Below are 21962 nucleotides of genomic sequence, written 5' to 3' on the forward strand. Positions count from 1 at the left end.
GCACAGGGTCCCAGCAAAGCAGACAGTGGGTAAATCAGTGCATCAGCCCTTGCTTCCAGCAAAAATCCTCCTCCTCCCATTTCTCCTTTTAGGCCATAAACCCCGCTTGGATTTCCAAACACAGCTAGTCCTGATGGAGAGCGCACTCTACCTAGGTCTCGTATAGCCCACCTCACCATAGTACCTGAGCATTACCTGTCCATCAGTTCCTCCATTCACAGTACCACCTTGGCCCTCCATTTTGGCTAAGGGACGGAGGGGAGGTCCTATTCCTCTGAAAGAAGCCAATGAGCCTTACATTTACTGCTGCAGACTCACAAGGAATCTTCCCAAACACCCCCAGGGTCACTCATTTACATGGAAAATACAGCTGTGTGCACCAGTCACCTGTGATAGACTGACAATATCCTGAATGAACTTTACTGAACTATGTTAAACTTAACTGAAGCAGGCTTCAGAGAGTCCTGTGGCACCTTTAAGACCAACAGATGTATTGGCGCATAAGCTTTCGTGGGTGAATGCCCACTTCGTCGGATGCATGCATGCATCCGACGAATTGGGCATTCACCCACGAAAGCTTATGCTCCAATACATCTGTTGGTCTTAAAGGTGCCACAGGACTCTCTGTTGCTTTTTACAGATCCAGACTAACACGGCTACCCCTCTGATACTTGAAGTAGGCTTATTACCTTTGGGGTACATTGTATTGGAAATGCAAATGTTTATGTACAACTGAGATTGTAGGAACCTTCATTAGGAGGAAAACAAGATTAATGCAATCTATGGAAGATATGTGGAAGTTCAAAGGTCTTTTTAGATCAATGTGTGTGAAGTTGATTTCCTAGGAAATACCTTGAGGTGAGGGGAATGCAAATTCTCCCCTCCAAAGCCACCTTTTGAAGATATGCCCTGGGAAGTGACCCCCATTGTATACTAATTACCTCCTCCTGGAAACTCTAGATCAAAGATCCCTCATCTGTATCAACTAGTCATGACGGTGCTTGTTCTGAGCTGAAGCAATGATGAACTTGTAATCACAAGGAAACCCTAGGGTGGTGTGTTGAAAGTCTGTTCTTGCCAGAGCCGATGCTAGAGCTGGGATCAACTCTGGTAGGCTTTGAGCATATGTAGGCTCTTTTATTGTTTTTAATATGTTTTCTCAGTAGCGCTTTTTATCTTACGACAAAAGTAGTCTTGTTTAGAAAGAGCTGTGTGGTAAATTATGTTCGTAGCAGTCACTCTGATATCAGTCTCTGAAGAGAAAGCAAGGGGGTCTGTTTAGGCAGACTGTCTTTGCTGGCAGTAACCCAGTGAAGGCAGGAAACTGCTCAGTCAGGACATACCCTGGTAAGAAGGGAATGAGAAGTTTGGTCTTCACCCAAGAGAGGCAACAGCTGGCAAGCCAGAAGCCTGAGACTGGGTGCCATTGCTGGACCACGGAGTAATAACATCTCCTGTGGTTACAGACCCCAGTTGCTACCTTCAAATGGAAACGTCACTAGCTACACAAATGACTGAAGTTGCAGCTGCAACTAGATTGGGGATCTTTGGAACCTTTACTTATTCTTTTGGTTCTACTACATGGTATTGACTGGTTACCAAATTAACCCTTCTGTTATTAACTCTTCTACCCATCCCACCCCCAATGCCCTGAAAACATGGTGGACAAAGTCCACACCCCACCTGACAAACAGAAGCTTTAAAGTCTTGCACCAGATAGCCAGGAAGTCTGGATTTGCAGAGGGGAACAGACACCTGAGACTCTGGTCACCAATTCTCAGGTCTAATGAGACAGCGGGTGTTTCCTGGGGCAACATCAAGTAGTCTAATTGGCAAGGCCACCTGACTCCACCAAAGGTGGAGGATCTAAATTAGTAGCAAGGAGAGCAATTGGGTGCATACTCTGACATATTCCCTGCAAGAAACTCTAATCTCCCCACTATTCTGGCTGAGCTGAGGACACCTGCTTTTTTGTTTTGGGCTTTGGTAACTTCAGACACAACAGTTGAATCAAGTCTTCTCTCACACTCTGGCTGGAACAAGCCTCAACTCTAATGGGACAACACTATGTAGTATGGCAAGAATAGTGTGACCTCAGTTGGGACACCACAGCTTTTCTGGGCATGGCCCCCATCCAGCAGTCCTGGAAATGAGTCCTCTTCCTTTGCAGGTCTGCGTAAGGGGAATGTCTCCAAGCCTTTCTTTACGCAACTCACTGAAGCAACATGAACAGCCTGCACTAGCTCCTCATAGAATCATAGAACTGTAGGACTGGAAGGGACCTCAAGAGGCCAACTAATCCAGTGGTTCTCGACCGGGGATACACAGAGGTCTTCCAGGGGATACATCAACTCATCTAGATATTTGCCTAGTTTTACAACAGGTTACGTAAAAAGCACTACCAAGGTCAGTACATACTAAAATTTCATACAGACAATGACTTGTTTGTACTGCTCTATATAGAATGAAATTTTAGTACAATATTTATATTCCAATTGATTTATTTTATAATTATATGGTACAAAGGAGAAAGTAAGCAATTTTTCAGTAATAGTGCGCTGTGACACTTTTGTATTTTTATGTCTGATTTTGGAAGCAAGTAGTTTTTAACTAAGGTGAAACTTGGGGTATGCGAGACAAATCAGACTCCTGAAAGGGGTAGAGTAGTCTGGAAAGGTTGAGAGCCACTGATCTAGTCCAGTCCCCTGCATTCATGGCAGGACTAAGTATTATCTAGACCAGGGGTGGGCAAACTGTGGCCCACGGGCTGCATCCAACCCATCAGACGTTTTAATCCAGCCCTCGAGCTCCTGCTGGGGAACAGGGTCTGGGGCTTTCCCCGCTCCGGTGCTCCAGCCAGCGAGCGGGGTCAGGAGCTTGCCCCACTCTGCGTGTGCCGTGGCTCTGCATGGCTCCTGGAAGCAGCTGCATGTCCCCCCACTGGCTCCAATGGGAGCTGCAGGGGTGTCGCCTGCGGATGGGGCAGTGTGCAGAGCTGCCTGGCCATGCCTCCGCACAGGAGCCGGAGGGGGAACATGCCGCTGCTTCCAGGAGCTGCTTGAGATAAGCACCGCCTGGAGCGGGCATCCCTGACCACTTCCCGTGCTCCAACCCCCTGACTCACCCCTCCCGCCCTCCGAATCCCTCGGTCCCAGCCCGGAGCACCCTCCTGCACCCCAAATCCCTCATCCCCAGCCCCACCCCAGAGCCCTGACCCCATCCTGCACCCCAACCCCCAATTTTGTGAGCATTCATGGCCCGCCATACAATTTCCATACCCAGATGTGGCCCTCGGGCCAAAAAGTTTGCCCACCCCTGATCTAGACCATCCCTGAGTGGTGTTTGTCTAACTTGTTCTTAAAAATCTCCAATGATGGAGATTTCACAACCTCCCTGGGCAATTTATTCCAGTACTTAACCACCCTGATAGTTAGGAAGTTTTTCCTAATGTCCAACCTAAACCGCCCTTTCTGCAATTTAAACCCATTGCTTCTTATCTTATCCTCAGAGGTTAAGGAGAATAATTTTTTCCCCTCCTCCTCCGTGTAACAACCTTTTATGTACTTGAAAACTGTTATGTCCCCTCTCAGTCTTTTCTTCTCCAGATTAAACAAACCCATTTTTTTCTATCTGCCCTCAGAGGTCATGTTTTCTAGACCTTTAATCATTTTTGCTGCTCTTCTCTGGACTTTCTCCAATTTGTCGACATCTTTTCTGAAATATGGTGCCCAGAACTGGACACAATACTCCAGTTGAGGCCTAATCAGCACGGAGTAAAATCGAAGAATTACTTCTCTTGTCTGTGTCTTGCTTACAACATTCCTGCTAATACATCCCAGAATGATGTTTGCTTTTTTTGCTACAGTGTTACACTGCTGACTCATTTAGCTTGTGATCCACTATGACCCCCAGATCCCGTTCCTCAGTACTCCTTCCTAGGCAGTCATTTCCCATTTTGTATGTGTGCAACTGATTGTTCCTTCCTAAATGGAGTACTTTGCATTTTTTCTTATTGAATTTCATCCTATTTTCTTCAGACCATTTCTCCAGTTTGTCCAGATCATTTTGAATTTTAATCCTATCCTCCAAGCACTTGCAGCCCCTCCCAGCTTGGTATTGTCTGCAAACTTTATAAGTGTACTCTCTATGCCATTATCTAAATCATTGATGAAGATATTGAACAGAACCGGATCCAGAACTGATCGCTGCAGGACCCCACTTGATATGCCTTTCCAGCTTTGACTGCGAACCACCGATAACTATTCTCTGGGAACAGTTTTCCAACCATTTATGCACCCACCTTTGAAAGGATGCCCACTCAGGTGGGTGGAGATGTGACAGTGCAACTAATTACTGCAGCTTCTTCAGAGCTGTATCGCTCCCCCCAGCAGTGCAGAGATGCCTGGTGCCCCCCTCCTGTAACACTAGTTCACAATTGTAAGTGGCACTGCAGGCTAGGCGTCACCAGTGAGACAGAAGCAGGGATGCTCTTACCAGTTTCATTGGGGCGGAAGAACCCTTGCAGAACATGACGGTCTGGGAACTGGACTCGAAGCACGACCTAGTCAGAAACAAAGCTGCATCAGCTGAAACATTCACTCTCAAAGAGTAAGAGCCCCATTCACTAAAGTCAGGGCTCAGGTAGAGGCCAGGTTACCTCTGCCTCACAAAAGGCTCATACAGGATTGACTCTCTTCCTGAGAGGTGGCACGCAAGAACGTCAACTATTATTTGTATTGTGGTGGCACCTTGAGACCCCAAATGGGATGCGGACCGCACATACACACAAGAAGTGACAGCCCCTCCCCAAAGACCTTGCCATTTAATTTGGAACAAGATGCTATAGGAGTGTAACAGTCAGCAGAAAGAAGTGCAGGGAGAGGATGAGAGGAACAGAGGGAAGCTCACATGGTCACACAGATTGCTATATGCACCACTTGATGCTTCCAAGCCATTTTAAAATAAAGAAAGACCATAAAAATGGCCATTCTGGGTCACACCAATGGTCCATCTAGCTCAATATCCTGTCTTCCGAGAGTGGCTAATGCCAGGTGCCCCAGAGGGGAAGAACAGATCAGGGCAATTATCAAGTGATCCAGCCAGTCGTCCAGTCCCAGCATCTGGCAGTCAAAGGTCTAGGTACACACAGAGCATGAGGTTGCATCCCTGACCATCTTCACAAATAGCCATTGATGGACCTGTCCTCCATGAACTCACCTAGCTTTTGGTTTTTTTTTTTAAATGCATTTATAGTTTTGGCCTTCACAACATGCTCTGGCAACAAGTGCCACGCGTTGACTGCGTGTTGTGTGAAGAAGTACTTCCTTTGTTCGTTTTAAACCTGCTACCTATTAATTTCATTGGGTGACCCCTGATTCTTGTTTTTATAGGAAGGGATAAACAATACCTCCTTATTCACTTTCTCCACACCAGTCATGAATAGAGCTCTATCATATCCTCCCTTAGTCGTCTCTTTTCCAAGCTGAACAGTCCCAGTCTTTTTACTCTTTCCTCATATGGCAGCTGTTTCATACCCATAATCATTTTTGTTGTCCTTCTCTGTACCCTTTCAAATTCTAACATATCTTTTTTGAGATGGAGCGACCAGAACTGCATGCAATATTCATGGCGAGGGTGTACCATGAATTTAATAGTGGCATTATGACATTTTCTGTCTTATTATCATCTATCCCATTCCTTATGGTTCCCAACATTCTGTTAGCTTTTTTGACTGCCACTGCACATTGATCAGATGTTTTCAGAGAACTATCTACAGTGATTCCAAGATCTTTCTTGAGTGGAGACAGCTAATTCAGACCCCATCATTTTATATGTATAGTTGGGATTATGTTTTCCAACATGCATTACTTCCCATTTATCAACATTGAATTTCATCTGCCATTTTGTTGCCCAGTCACCCTGTTTTGTGAGATCCCTTGGTAACTTTGCAGTCAGCTTTGGATTTAACTGTCTTGTGTAATTTTGTATTGAATAAAATTAATTCTCTCTGCCACTGAATGGAGTCATTATGGACAGATGATTTCACATGCACATCACTGCAGATGTAAGGCATGTCAGACACTTAGGCCTTGTCTACACTACAGAGTTTTGTCGACGCATGTTATGCCGATATACAGCCACTACTGTAATTAAACCGCTGTTGCATGTCCACACTATGCTTCTTGTGTCGGTGGAGCACACCCACAATAGCAGCTCTTGCATTGACACAGAGAGCAGTGCACTGTGGGTAACTATCCCACTGTGCAACTGGCTGCAGGGTACTTTGGGAAGGGTTTGCAATGTCTTATGGGGTCAGGTACAGCATCACATAACGAAAGTTTCTCAATGCCATCGTTCATGGGCATCCTATTAGATTGCCAGCCTCTTTCAACTGCCCTGGTAACTTGCACCCCAGCCATCTGTCAGAAAGCATGGATCCTGCACTTGTTCAGTATTGTGCTGTGCATTATGAACACGAGGCTAAAAGAGGAGCCCAATGGGCTATGTGGGTGGGGGATGCCTTGAAGGAGCATTTTAACACTGAGCCACAGTAATGTGTGTTGCTGTAGTGTGCTGAGCTTGGCACTGTTTGTTTGCTGTGTGTGCCCGAAAAGTAACACACTGTAAATCACGTTTTAAAGTAGCACCTGGTAATATGAACAAACTGACATTGCTGCACACTAACACAAGAAGCCCACAGAGGTAAATAGGTAGGTGTGTGTAGGAGTGAGAGTGAGAGAGAGAGAGACAGACAGAGTTGGGGGAGAGTGAGTGTGTCGGCACGCTGTCTCTAAATTCAGACAGCAGCTGGACGCAACCAATCCTGAGGCAGAAGCTGGTGGGCAGAGACAGCTGGGGTCCCAGTCCCCTCACCCCAGCTCAGCAGAGACTGGTACACTGGGGAGTGGAGCGGGACACCCCGACATCATCCCCTGCCTCACTCGCTGGCTCGGCACACCACAAGTCTCGCCCCGCCCCCCAGCAGCAGCCTGCCTGCCCTGCCTGCTGATGCATGCCGGGGAGAGCAGGATTCCACGTTAAAGTTTTGATTTGGTGATTCCCTCTGAGTTCTCCCACAGCCTCCTCTGCCCACAGACCCAGGAGATCCACCCTCCTCCCCAGTAGTCCAGGCAGGAGTGCATTTGCTGCCAGGAGCCGCATGCTCAGCTGGGCAGTAGCTATATGAGCTCTCCACGTGTCAAGAAGTGTCAAAACTACCTGGGGCTTTGAAAGGGGAGGGCTGCCTGTCTGGGTGGCTGGATGCAGGGCAGCAGAGTTCAAAACGGTAAGCAGAGTGGTCATGGTGGGATACTTCCTGGAGGCCAGTTACAGCGACATAATGAACACAGTGTCTACACTGACACTTTGTTGATCTATCTTTGCCGCAAAAATCTCTGCCCTCTTGTCAAGGTCGTTTTATTTGGTCGGAAAAACAGGAGAGTTTTGTCAGCGGGAGAAGCATTGTAGTGTGTACACCTTCACTGTTTTGCCGACAAAACTGTACAGCGTACAAGACCTTAGAAACCCTCCCCTAAAAGCAGCTGCAAGCGCTTAGGATCCTGGTGGTCACAGTTTAGGCCCTGAAACTATTTGACCACTAAATTTACACTCAGCCAGAAAGAGGAGAAGGAATAAAGGCTACCTTTGGGTAGCGCTCTAACTTCTCCTTCATCTGAGCTTCTCTCAAAGATTTTGTCATGAAGGGAGCTTCTTCCAGACGTTTCCTAAAAAGGGTGAGAAGGAGACAATCTGTTAGTTCTACCACTAAGATTCATCTTGTTAACGTAAATGTAAGGCCAAAACAGCCAACTGCTGCTCGATGTATCCCCCACTCCAACCTCCGTGCCAGCTGTCCTCAGAGCCCAGTCCCTTCAGCACACCTTCCTCTCCACCACCAGTAAACCCAGAACTGCACCATCAGAGCCACCCTAAAAACCCAAACCCATGTCCCTCCACATTTTCTCCTTCCCCATAAAGCTCCGTTCCACTCTGTGTGTGACCACCACCATTTGGCAACACTATTATGAATAGGGTGATCAGGTAGCAACTGTGAAAAAACAGGATGGGAGTGGGGGGAAATAGGCACCTATATAAGAAAAAGTCCCAAAAACGGGACTGTCCCTTTAAAAACAGGACATCTGGTCACCCTAGTTCTGAACCAACTCCTGAATCTGCCCATATTATTATCTTGGAACTCCTTTTTGCTTCCAGATATACGAGATCCCAGAACATTTTGAATATTTGTGCCATTTCCCCTTTAAGCAGAACAGGGCTCCAGAGCCTCAGCTTCATTTAAAAAAAAAAAAAAACAAAAAAAAAAACCCACCCTTCTAGCCCTTGGGGTTGTGAAGAAAACCTTGAGAACATGACCCAGCTGATACGATGCCTGACTTTGCAGACAGCCCGAATCAATAACTCAGACAAGTGTAAACATCCCTCTTCACCTCAATCATGGGGTAATAACTCTGAAACCTCAAAGTGACCATTTCACTCAGGACTATGAACCGTTTCACAGTGGACGACTGTAGCAGAATCATTCTGCTAACGTGCTTATCCCACAATCCCAAATTGCCTCCCACACATCCCCAGATGCAAAAGCCCAAATGACCCCTTCCCAGGTCTCCCCCATATTGATGATGCAGTTAATTCCATCACAATACAAAAATATACAACATATTGAAAACTGGAGATGTGGGGGCGGCATAAAATCAGTTGAATTTCATATCAAATCAATTCTGTACTGATTAAATGGAAAAGAAGCTGCTGCATAATTCCCAGCCTGCCAGTGAATCTCAGGATCTCGCCACAGAAGTTAGGTCCAGCATGCTGCCATCTTCAGTCTATGGCAGCAGGAAGAAGAGCAGCAGGATCACACTATCACACACAAAATCCGAATTAACATGAAGTTAAGACTGGAGACACTCAAAATTGCCCTGTGCTCATCCTGCCCTGCCCAAGCAGGAGTTTAGCTCCCAGAATGTAAATCACAGAACAATCATAGAACGGAAGGGATCTCGAGAGGTCATCTAGTCCGGTCCCCTGCACTCATGGCAGGACTAATCTAGACCATCCCTGACAGGTGTTTGTCCAACCTGCTCTTAAAAATCCCCAATGATGGAGATTCCACAACCTTCCTAGGCAATTTATTCCAGCGCTTAACCACCCCGACAGTTAGGAAGTTTTTCCTAATGTCCAACCTAAACCTTCCTTGCTGCAATTTAAGCCCAAATGTCAAACCAGGAAATGCAGAGTTAAGGCAATACTTCCCATACAACAACTATACCACCTGAACTCTGCTCAATGAGTCCCCTCAAGGAGATCAGTGTAGTTTACCTCTGCCAACCAACAGCAAGTACTTCCCAGACCAATGGTGCTGCACAGAGCACAGTGAGGGTCTGTTCAACTGTATGAATAGGAATGCAGGGCACAGAGAAAATGGCACATTTGGTTAGGAAGGGGTAATTGCATTTCCTAATTTCCCAACATTTGAGTTCTGGGAATTAAACTCTCCCATTCTGAAAAACCACGAAGAGCTGAGCTCCTGCCCTCTTAACTCCTCATAAACAACATTTTTTGCATGTGAATTTTTCTTGGTTTTGAGAAAGTGGGGGAAGTGAGGAGGTATGATTCAAGGGCAAATGTGGGCAGAACAAAGTGCTGTGGAGAGTTTTCAGGGGCACTTTTCAGGTATCAACCAGAGGTACCACTAGGCAGTAAAGGAAGCCCTACCAGGGCCCAGCAGAAGCATATCTGATATTACATGAACTCCAGGGCATTAAGTGATAAATATTTATGTGGATAACTAGCCATAGTTTTAGGCTGGATCCATAAAAGCCCAGGTGTACAAACTAAATACCGAAGTCAGGCAAGCAGGGAATTGGAACTCAGAGTCATTAGGACTGCAGATCAGCAAGTCTAAACCACCAGCTGCGTTGGTGGATGGGTTGCTCACATTTCGCATTCACTGAGCTCTTCCTTGCGGAGCCCAAACCAGCCCTCTAGCGCAAGTCTGTTGACCCAGGCTGGGAGGCTCAATTCCATGGGCTGAATAGACATACCCCAAGTGGCATGCCAATTTTCAGGCCAATCCGTAGAGCCCTGCACAGATACAAATCTATACCCGCAGATGCGGATATCCGCAGATGTAAATTGGTACCCATGGAACCGCAGGGCTCTCCTGGGAACTGCAGCAGCAAAAGGAGCAGAACACAGGGCTGCCACTCCCAGCGTCCCACATCAGCTGCTCCTCCGGCTGTACCATCCTCAGCCCTGCCCACCGGGGCAGGCACCAGGCTCACCAGCAGCTGTCCCTGGTCGCACTCTTGTGTTCAAGCGGCACGCCCGCCCACAGACAGGAGACGCAGACAACTGCACGGAAGGGCTGGGGGCGCTACAGCCACACCAGAGGAGCTGCCGGCACAGGGAGCTGGATCCTGGGAGTGGTGACCCCGCGTTCTGCTCCTTTCGCCACTGCAGTTCCTGGGAAAGCCCTGAGGTTCCGCAGATACCAATTTATATCTGTGGATATCCGCATCCGTGGATATAAATTTGTATCCACGCAGGGCTCTACCAATCTGAATATCCATGTGGATTTTAGAGCCCTTTGAAAAAGCAGTTCTAAGCAGAAAGCTCTGGTCAACCCTAACTATGATGTTACATGGGCTGCTCCATATTTAAAGGAAGATTATGACTCACTAAACACTGAATTCACAGCATTAATTTACCAGGAGGGCAAAGGGTTTATCTTAACTGAATACTTGTTACAAAATAGGATTAAGAGTTCAGAAATTTTCCTATATAGGTCCCCAACTTTTAAGAGAATCTGTTCAAGAGCTGTAATCCCTTATATCTGTAATAAGTTCAGTATTCCTTCCTTCCCTTTGGGTATCCCCCAGGTGTGGAGCTATGGGTCATCACATCCTAGTTTGGGGTTTATAGTTTGATTTTCACCTTCTGTCATGTCTCAAAGTTGATTCATTCCAGCTGGTAACAGAAGGCAATTCTGACATCAAAATTAGAGAGATCTGCTTATTGGCTGCAGTCTGAATCCAACTCCCATTAAAGTCTATGGGAGTCATTTCACTGACTTTAATGGGAGCTGGATCAGGGCCTGTGTCAACAAGTGACAAACAAATGTACAGACAAGTTGGAACTTTCATGCTTGTTTAGTTACCAGCAATTGATGTAATGTCAGATCAGAGCATATGCACCGGGGCAGTGTGAAATGTTGTTTCAGCCCTCATTGTTTTAGACCCCTGGCATATGAATGCACATCCATCTTTAAAAGCAGCAATTATTTGTGGTGGGGAAGGGGAATCAAGTAGCTTTGGGGTAACTGGCCGAAATGTACTTAATAGGTATGACAAGACATGCAATAATTTTAAATCCTGTCCCAATGTGGGCACCGTGCGCCTTCCAGTCAGTTTATTTACTTGAGGTTTTTCCATGATGCTCATCACCACAGTATCTAAACACATCACACGCATTGAAGAATTAATCCTCAACACCCTTCTGAGGTAGGGAAAAATTATCCTCCTTTAAGAGATGGCAGACTGAGGCACAGAGAGACTCTGGACCAGATCCAGAGATGCAATCCATCCCTTATATACTGCTCTGGCACTGCCAAGGGGCCGGAAGGCAACCAAATCTCCCATGCTGGTGATTCCTCCTACATCACACAATGTACCATGTAGCCACTGACATTAGGAGTATGTTGGTGGCTGAGAAGGGGCCATCACCAAGTAGAATACCATGGAGAGGCCACTAGGCCACTCTGAAATAAACCAAGGCCAGCACACAACCAGCTCTAGGATAAGGGAGTCTCCCTAGTTGGGAAAAGCAAAGAATCTGGCCCACGGTCACAGAGCAGATCTGTGACTGAACCAGGAACAGCGTCAAAATCTCCTAAATTCCAGTCTAGTCCCGGAACTCCAATCCCACCCCTCATTATTGGAGTGTTTTCTGTTCTAGTCTGTTGACCAATTCTATTGTGTTGTTCAGTAGCTCGGCTCTTGATCTGAAAAATCACAAATGCCCCAGGTCTGGAACCTAGCACGTTCTGTCCTGGACAGGTGCCCAGTGATTAACAACAGGATTAAAGTCTGAGATCTCGCAAATCACCAAGGATAGGAGAGTATTTTGTACACAGAGCCCAAGCCATCAATCAGACCAGCACCTTTTCCCTAGAAGCCAGCACAATCGATAGAGCACCAATGCAATACATTCAGAGTGGCGAGAGGAAATGGAGGGACTTCAATTGCTAATGAAAAGAAAGCTTGCCTCTCACTCTGCAGCTGGGCCAAGCGTTTCCGCACATCGTCCACCGTGACTTCGAAGAACTCATCAGGAAGATCCTGTGGGCCAGTAGACAGTGGCTCTTCCAGGTCTGGATGGCACACGACTGGCTCTCGCTCCAAAAGCTGCAGAGCAAAGAGGGAGCCAGGTTAGACTTGAGTGCTACGCCCCAGCTAAAGCCAAAGCATAGCACAAAGAATCAGATCTCAGCATTTGCAAAGTAAGGTCCATTCACAGGCTGCATCTCTCTTCTAGGAAAGACCTGCCCACAGGGATGTCGTCACCTACATAACACACAAACCTTATATTGTACTGCAGCTCCAGATAACCATTCCCCTGCTATAAGCACCAGAGAGCTGCTCCTCTCCCAGTCTCTGTCCACACACCCAAATCTTCCCAGTGGTAGAGCATAGCTGCCTTCTCTCCCCTCCCTGGGGCAATGCATGCTAGCTACCTGGCAGAAGTCCTGCTACAAGCACCTGGATGTCTGAATCATCACCAGCCAATCAGATTAGTCAGTTTTGGAACAATTCTAACCTTTTAGAACCCAGACATTCTCAGGTAGATGAGAATGTGTATGAGACAGAAGAGGAGAAAGTGCTGCAATCCCCAGAGCCGAGCCAGTGGGAGAAACGAGCTTTTATGGATAATATGCAGTTCTGTAATCAGGAGCCCCTGACAGCCAGTTGCCTGCCTGACATGGCCCAAGACTCCATGATTTAGGATATTCCTATTTATGCAAACCTCTTGGCCCTCCTCTCTCTCTCTCTCTCTCACACACAAACCCCCCAACCAACCTCCAGCACACCCCGCCCATGGCCTCCTGTCCCATCCATTCTCCCTTCCCCCATGTACGGGGCCCCCTGGGAACACAAAGCGTCTCAGAGACAACGCAAATTACAAGGCAAGGTTTGCTATGTTTGTGGGCGCCAAAGGGTAATTTGAGAAATTAAAAGAGCGAGGTTGCGTGGGTGGGACCCTCGGCTACTTTTAGAAAGTCAAGTGGAGTCAGCTCTAACTAAAGGGTGAAGGAGCCTGATTGCAGCTTTCCCTGGGCTGGGGAAGAGGAGTGCCCAGAGCTGCAGCATTCCCTGGACTGTGAGCACAGGAAGGGTTCCTGAGCTGCCAAGATGCCCTCTTGGAAAGAGACTCCTGCATATCAATCTTCCAGCACTAGCTGTTTACAGAGTTAGGTAACAGCTGCACTGATGCAGCTGTGCCGCTGTAGTGCATCTGGTGAAGACGCTCTATGCTAATGGGAGAGCACTCTCCCATCAGCATAATTACTCCACCTCCATGAGAGGCAAAAGCTATGACAGCAAGAGAGCATCTCCTGTCGACATAGCACCAGTCTAGACACTGCTTAGGTCGATCTAACTTGCGCACTTGGCAGAGGGGTGGTGTCTTTGTCACAACCCAGAATGACAAAAATTAAATAACTTAAGCAGTATTGTAGACCTGCCCTGGGTCTCCTTCAAGCCAGGCGGAAGAGGCTACCTCTCTTGCATCATTCTGGGCTTCACAGGAACAGTACACTTTGCCATCCTCCCAGAGGTAGTTTGATTTGATCTTGCTGCAATGATCAACTCTAAGCACATCTACAGCCTTGTCAAATAGCTCTGTACCCACCACCTCAGGAAAAGCCTGGGGAAAACATATGGACCATGCAACATGCCCTGAAGGGTCTCTGGAATCCCCAGGAGAGAATTCCAGAGCCAAGGGACCTCATTGAGAACACATCACCAAATATAATTGAGGCTACTAACTCAAGCACCTTGACTAATCATGACGGTGGCAGAATCCCACAAGAAGAGAGACAGGCCGGGCCCAAACCATTTAGGGCTTTGTAGATTAAAGCCTTCAGCCAATGCATATCAAAGCATAGGTCTAACATGCGCCTATAGGGATACTCCACTTCAGAGGAGGGCAGCTACATTCTGGTCTTCCCTGCTCAATTGCTTTTCCTACTTTGTGTTTAACTCCTTTGGGCTACAGTCTGCCATAAGAGTCACACAGGCACTGGTTTCCAGACACCTCCATTCAAACAGCAGGAGGCCAAGGTCCTTCTTCCCCAATGTCATTCTCTGTCAGCTAGTCAGAATTACAGATAAGTTGTGCAACAAAACCTGATTATCCAAAAGATAAATTCTCTTCTCTCCATGCCCAGGTGCTCCAATACTGCCTCAATACCTGCCACATACTAGTCCAGCTGCAAAGCTGTGCACCTGCTGTGGTATTAAATATTCCCATCCTAGAACTTTAGAATTATTTTCGACAGCACTGAATGCTGAAGATCTGAAACAAATTCTGAACACACAAGTATAGAAACAAGCCTCTGAGTTAGTGACTGAAATAGCGTAACATTTCTCTATAGAATATTCAACTTACACTAGAGATAAGAAATTCCAAACCTGTCCAAGGGGTCTGCAAAAAAAACCAATGCAAACAGAACAAGAATTCCCACCCACTCGACCTTTAAGCCAGACCCCAATAGGACACTGACAGCTCTCAGCTTTAGAGAGAATTGCCATGGATAGATCTGTAGGGCAGCAGCACACAGGTTAGGAGCCTGTGTCCTTGCAAAGCTCCTGCCATCCAGTCCCTACAGTTGCACCAGTTCCGATGACAGAAACATGAAGAGAGCAGCACATCTTGCACACATGGGACTACCACCGAGGTGACCATTTTGCAATAGATGATACAGCCTGAAGAGAGACTGCTACTGAATAATACTTCTTCATCTAGGTAGCTTACTCTCAGTGGTATCATCTGTACCCCCCTCCCACCTCCATCGCTACCCATCCACACAAACAGTATCTATGGGCTGGAGGGGCCAATCTGTTTCTGTCACTTCACCCAGTCTATGCTTTACCCAAAGGGCAGCAGCTGCCATTTGCTCCTTCTTGTCCCATTGATATTCATTCCCTATATTCCACGGGCCTTTCTGAGTCCAGTTGCTTCCATCTCAAGTTTGGGTCAGAAATTATCTCAATTGGCAACTAATAATCTTAAGTATAAGCAGAGTCTGAAAGCTACCTTCCAACCCCCATTCCTGTGAGCAGCGTCACCCAACAAGGGGACACAGTAAATGGCATACACACATTCCTCTGTAGGAGGTCCAAAAGCCTGTGATCTAAGAGCACCTGCTATGGATGACGTCTCCCCACAGACTCATGCCCCTTAGCTTCTCAGAGCCAGGGGCAGCTATGTGTTCTCACAGGCAACGAGGGGGCTCAGGGAGCAACAAGCTAAGACTGCTCATACAGAGGAGACTGTCGGCTACATCCTAATCCCATCAACTGTCCCCAATCTTGCTGCCCTCACCTCACCACCTCACAGTTTAGTCCAGATTTCTCTGATCAGGAAGTCATGGCAGAGGGAAACACTCGTTAGCTGACACTAGGAAGTTCCGATCTCTACTGAGATAATTAATGGGAAGGGCACATTGTACCTTTCTCAAGCAGCAGCTCCTTCCGGGAAGCTTAGAGCAAAAGCATTGTAAATCAGGGAGATGATAAACCCTGCAACACCAGTTCTTGGTCATAGTCTCCAATATTTCCTGCCCAAAGTTGAGTTTTCAGGCACATCTGATCAGTATGATGGAGCCATCATCAGGCCTCAGTATGTCTATTTGACTCCAACCCACACGAGACACCCAATGTCAGCAATAATGCCTATCGGTTTGAGGTCATCACTTTGGCTCTGAAAAAGGGAGCAGTGAAGGAAGGCTTTAAAAGCTCCTTCTGACTTCAAAGCAAAGTGGTAGGCAGACCCAGCTCCTCTCCCCACTGCAGTGAGCTCTGATCTCCAGGGGAATTTGGAGTAAAGCTACCTTCTAATAATTAATGTTTTGACATCAAAGCTAGCATGCGGCTGGTCTGTAAACCATCCGTAGCCCAGAAATGGAGAGACACCCGCACAGATTTTATCCAGTCTCTTCCTTTCAATCCAAACGCCACACACAGGAACAGCATTAATGGGAAGATTCTTTTACTAAAATGGACCTTTGATGTTTTAAAAAAAAAAATTGTTTTGTTTTGGGTTTTTCCCTCAGGTCTGAAAAGGGACAAAAAGCAGATGCCATGTGGCCAGCCCTACACTCTGTGTTGCTGCTGGGAGTGAGGAGGGCAGAGAAGGGCAGGAGTGAAGGCGGAAGCTCAGCTTAATCAATCAGCAGCAAAGGCACCCAAGATCAAAGGGCATGAAAGCATCAGTCAAAGTCACATTCTGTTGAACATGAGGGCAGAAACCTTCAGCAGAACCTGCTCCCGAGGCAGTTCTCACAAACTGGGAGTGGGAGGCTGGCTCTAGAAGCAACTCTAACTGGGTAGAACAGCACTACAATTCTGGTGGAGAGAAGACTTGGGGAGGCTGGAGCATAAACTAGAGTCCTCCGCTGTGTGTGGTCAGAGTCCCACTCAGCTCTCCATGCCTGTCTGAACACCAGGCTGCAGAACAGTGTCCCATACAGCTACAGGCAAGACATGACAGGGGAGCTAGGTTTGGCCCTACACCAGCACATAGAGGTGGAGAAAGAGAACAGAGCTGGTGAAGGATGACACCAGCCCTTCTGATTCTTCAGCCATATCCTTACGGAGGAATGGGAGAGTCCGCTCCCCACTCCTGACTCCCATATAGCGGGAACAACAGCCAGAGGGAGACAAGCTCAGCTGGGCAGGCAGCAGGCACATTGTCCAGCTCTTCAGGCTCAAACCCCTCTCTCTGAGGGGTTCAATTCCAAGGATTAGAAGGGACTAGCCAGTCTGGAGCATACATGAATAGTCATAATTTAACTGGAAAAGCACCTGTCTGCTACACTATTTGCGGCTCAGGAATCCTTCCAGGGTCTGGCTTCTGTTTCTAGGCAGTGAACCCCTCTCAACAATAGGGAGCAGCCACAGAGAAACCTGCCAAGGAGGAGATCATGCACACACGCTTCACCCTGTTAAGCTCTCATGAGGCCGGGCTCTCGCTCTGAACCTCACCAGACATTTTTCTTGCTACTTCTAAGATTTTATTTGTTTAATTTCTTAACTGGGTCAGGTCTGAGGACAAAGGTAAAACTCAAACCTCAAGGATTCCATAGCAGGAGGCATTCAAAAGGAAAGAACAGAGAGGGGGATTCTGTGAAGGGTTAAAAAAAGCCAGTCCCTGGGTTTGGGAAGTAACCCCTGAGAGTCTATCATCCCCAGCTTCTGGAGAGTGGACCCAGTGACAGCAGGGGAAGTCTTTATCAAATTGTGACCTCCATTTTGTCTTGTAATCTCCATTTTCTATTAGGACCTCCATTTTGTATTTTGTGCTGAACACATTTAACTTTGCCCAAGGCAAGGTTATTGAATTGCATTCCAGCTAGCCTCCCTCCCCAGGAAAGGTTTTGACACTGATGGAATGTGCCCCTTTATTCACATCCTACACACTGTTGTAATAATCTTTGTACAAAATATGCCTTGTAAAGTATCATTTGAAAATTAATAACTTGCTGGTTAATAATATCATGGTGAAATGTATGTAGCAATCTTGTGTGTCAAGTTATGAAATCCCCCCATGGTGATGTTAAAGGCACATGTTCAAAATCATGTAGCCCCAATTAGATATAACTGGTCAACCAGGCCTGTCTTAAACAAAGGGAGTGTGTTTACCTCAATCTGCATGTAAGTGGTAAACAGAGTCCTCAGACAGCAAGGGGGTGAAGAAAAAAAGAAAGAAAATCTGAATTTAAGCATACACGGGTGAGGGGGAAAAAATAGCAAGAAGCCTCCTTCTTACACCCGACTCCATGTTTCCTTGCTCTCAGTTGGAATGAACTTTATCTAGGGGTCACACTCAGGAACATGCATTTCAAAGGGTGACTGAACTACAAAAGTGAGGGGCAAAAACACCCCACGTTCTCGCTCCCTGTCCATCTCTCTCTTTTCACCTACGAAGACAAAAGAAACAGCCGTTGGACCTTGGGAGTAGATCCTGACCTGAAACTTGATCAGCAATGCTACTGAAAACCTGTGGTAAGAATTTCACCTTGAATCAAGTTTAGTTTGTTAAGTTTAGTATTAGGAAGCATTTTATCTTTCTTTTTCTTGTAACCATTTCTGACTTTAATGCCTTCATACTTCTACCCACTTAAAACCTCTCTCTTTGTAGTGAAATGAACTTATTTTATTCTTTTATCAAAACTAATCCAGTGCTGTGAACTGTGTAGGTAATTCCATTTAAGGTGGCAAGCTGCTATACCTCGATCCCCTTAGAGGTGCAATGGACCTCATCTATCTGGACTGTCCAAGAGAGGGCTGGATAGTGCAGAACACACATTTTGGGGGGAAATCTGAGACTAGGAGTGTGCTGGAGTCACCCTGCATGTAGTAACCAAGGTTGCTGGAAGCCAGAGGGTGGCTGCTGGCTTCAGAGTTGCTGGACAAGTGCTATGGCTTTACAAAGACATTCTGGGTGTGACACAGGCTGATTGTGAATGACCCAAGTTGGAAGCTACAACAGCAAAGCATTGTAAGGCACCCAAGTTTGAAGAGCAGTGGTGACAGCCCCCTCATTTGTGTAGATTGCACCCCAAAAATGTCAGACAGCTCATTGAAGGACCATCACTGAGAAGCCATCAGCTTTGGTCTCTCAACTGCTGGCCCATGAAACAATGGATTTTCACCCACATGGCCAGTAAATAATGCAGTTTGTTTGTCAATACGGGCACACGGCTAAAGGGTGAGAGACTGTATTGGGGTGGGGGGGAATGCTTTTCTAAGCAGGGGGCCAAACACTGCGACATGCAAGCAGGATTGGGTGGAAAGAGAAGGCAAAAAGGACTCTGGCTTGCCTGAAACACAGAGAAGCTTGAACTCACAGAAGGGGTGAGATCAGACTTGGGAGGAGGCATCTCAAGACTTTTGTTATTTTTCAAAGATCTGTAACTCTCTAGTTCTTTTTAAGAGTAAAGTGACTGTGGTTAAGAAATTTCTTTGCTAAGCCTGTGTTCCTTGCTTTCTTGCCACGTTACCCCCAAAGGTGTTAAACTAGAAGCCAGAGTCCCAGCTGCTAAGTGGAAATCTGGGGGAGCATATGTAAGCAGCTTGGAGGGAAAGGTGGTTTTGAGGACTAGGGCAGCTGGATTGGAGCATTTCATGTCCTAGGCAAGGCTCAGACAAATGGTTTGATCCAGGGGAGTCCTCTCTAGAATCTCTGAATTAGAAACAGCTACTAGACTTGACTCAGACCCCACTGGGTTAGAAGCACATGCAGCCCAGGATCCAGGTCCACTCACAACAGACTGGTGTCCACACAGAGAGGCAGTGAGTCAGGCTGTGACAGATTTGATAAGGCCATCCATTCTCCCAGGACACCACCCACAGGGGTATATTTCTAATCATGCAGAAGGTAACAGAGCCTCCACAAGTAACAAGCATATCGGGGGGGGGGGGGGGGGAAGAGAAGTACAAGTCTGGCCAGTTAAATCCTATCTTTCCTTTGGCAAAACTACAGACTGAGTAGTGGTGGGAAAGCGCTCAGTGCCCCATTCCTGGAGGCAAGCACGGCATCTGGCTACCGCACTTAGCGCTGCAGAGTGTTTGCCAAGTACTTGGCATGACTGGCACTATAGAAACCAGTTCTTTTTTAAATGCTTCTAACTCAGCCTTGCTGCCTCCATTTGTCCAGGAGACAACACGTTTCAAAACCTAGTCCAACTCCTCTGTCCATTGGACAGAGTGCAAGTTCCTAAATCCCCACCACTCATCTACCTCTGGAACATCAATCAAGCAGTCCAAAAGGCAACAACCCCCCAGCAACACAACATCCTTAATGTCAGAAGCCACAAGTCCAGTGGCTCAAGTCCTAGGATTACAGGACAGAAAATACTAAAAACTGACAAGTTTTCTTTCTCTTGTTAGAAGCCTAATCTCAGGCAAGGGAGGATGAGAGAAAAGCCCTTCTACCCCAGACACCCCAAGAAAGCAAAGCTCCCCTTACCTGCTCTTGCTCCTTTAGCTGTTCTCGGCTGGTCTTAGACTTCTTTGGCTTAGAAGGGCCTCCAGGACTGGAGAGAGATGTTGGCAGCTTTGAAGATAGCATATCTGACACTGGAAAGTCTGCAGCTACAGGGGTCCCCCCCAGACGCTGTCCATCTCCAAAGAAAGGGACAAATGGGGCAGGCGCAGTATCTGAGGGAGGCCACAACTCCCCCAAGCTGGCCTGGGATACTTTAACCAAGTCCTGCTTGTCTGTGCAGTTGTTTAAAGAGAAGGCCACATCTCTGGGGTCCAAGTCCTTTGAGAACATGCTTGTGTGAGGTAATGGCATATCTACTGCTCCTTCAGTAGAGACTGGGCTCACTGGCAGCTTGCTAAATGGGGCCGCTGTGTCCACAGCCGCCTCCTGGCCAGAGGAGCCACATTTCTTCATGACAACCCTTCAAAGGAGACACCACAGAAAGAAGTAAAAGCAAAATCATTGACTGAAAGAATTGTCCTTCCCCCCACTTCCCCCCAAAATGCCCTTGACACAGGGGAGACTGCTGGTCACAAAAGCACAAACCCCCACAAGGTGCCTCCATAGGATGGCCACAGAAAATAAGTTTTCGTTACTTTGAAGTCAGTTCTAAAGAACCTGAGAACGACCCACTCCCCGGGCGAAATCCCCCCTCCAGGAAACAGCAACAATCATCTGTACAGCCACCAGTACATTGAGCAGGTGGATTGGCTAGTAGACACAGAATGAGACCTCCCACATTCTAGCCAGCAAGAGGCATGGCAGGTCCTGTGAGTTTAATATGCCTGAAATCCAAAGTAGTGTCGTGGAAAAAGTCACCCACGCATTGATTTTAGTTCACAGACTCAAGCCTGAGGTCAGTTTATTGCAATACATACCAACGCGTTGCGGTAGCAGTCCGAAAACTACTACTCTTAGCACAGCACGCAGGCTGCCTTTATTCCGTCAAACTGCAAGCATATTACCAATAATACGTCATTTATGCGAAAATAAGAGTAGGGGTCTGTCCCTTTTTCCCGGTAGCTTCCTCATTATTTTACGAGAACTGGGTGCCTATTGGGTGGGGGGTTTCTTGGTGGTTTTTGACATGGGTGGTACTTGGCACCAGTTGGGGTGTTGTTCTCGTCAAGGTGCATATTGTTTTCTGGGGGGGGTATAGGGGTTTATTACAGGACACCCAAAGATGATATATGATTGGCTGGTGGCAGGTAGCTTGGAACTATAGGAGGAGCTGGCCTTTACTCGAAGCAATTTCTTCATATAAACCGTTACTATGTTTCATCAATGAGCAGTTATGTTTTTCCATCAACCAGCGGTTATCATGTTGCTAAGGCCTTTCGCATGGCTTCCTTCCCCTCTCTCCTCTGGTCATGGCCCATGACTGTATTTGGCAGGGGATTGCACAGCCTAGTTTAGTTCAGGTTCTGGCCTGTACTGCCTTACGTAAAGGCCGTCTGTGCAGTCAGCTTCTGTCAGAGGGCCTGAATGTGGGCCTTCGGTGTTACTTTGGTTGTTATAAAGAAGGCCACCCAGTTCTTCTTTCCCCACAGTAGGGAAGATGCAGTCGCAGGTTTTTTCCTTTCCTTAGTCAGAGGGACTTTAGCTTTGAATTGTTTGTTTCACTCAAGAGAAAAAACAAATCTGCAAAAGCCCCTTTAATCTGCACATCTGGTCAGTGC

At 47.0% G+C, this 21962-nt stretch overlaps 1 protein-coding gene across 1 annotated transcript in view; it reads right to left on the reverse strand.

The window, feature by feature from the left end:
• The window catches only part of ASPSCR1 (ASPSCR1 tether for SLC2A4, UBX domain containing), an 80239-nt gene that overhangs the window by 32300 nt on the left and 25977 nt on the right, over positions 1-21962 (reverse strand). Inside the window, exons 7-10 of the mRNA XM_026654398.2 lie at positions 20266-20704; positions 12280-12419; positions 7643-7724; positions 4495-4561 (exon numbers count right to left, since the gene is read on the reverse strand). Coding sequence (XP_026510183.1) covers positions 4495-4561; positions 7643-7724; positions 12280-12419; positions 20266-20704 — 728 coding nt within the window. The remainder of the gene's footprint in view (positions 1-4494; positions 4562-7642; positions 7725-12279; positions 12420-20265; positions 20705-21962) is intronic.

This window comes from Terrapene carolina, unplaced genomic scaffold (genome assembly GCF_002925995.2).
Source record: "Terrapene carolina triunguis isolate 2854851 unplaced genomic scaffold, T_m_triunguis-2.0 Scaffold192, whole genome shotgun sequence".
Taxonomy (NCBI): domain Eukaryota; kingdom Metazoa; phylum Chordata; order Testudines; family Emydidae; genus Terrapene; species Terrapene triunguis.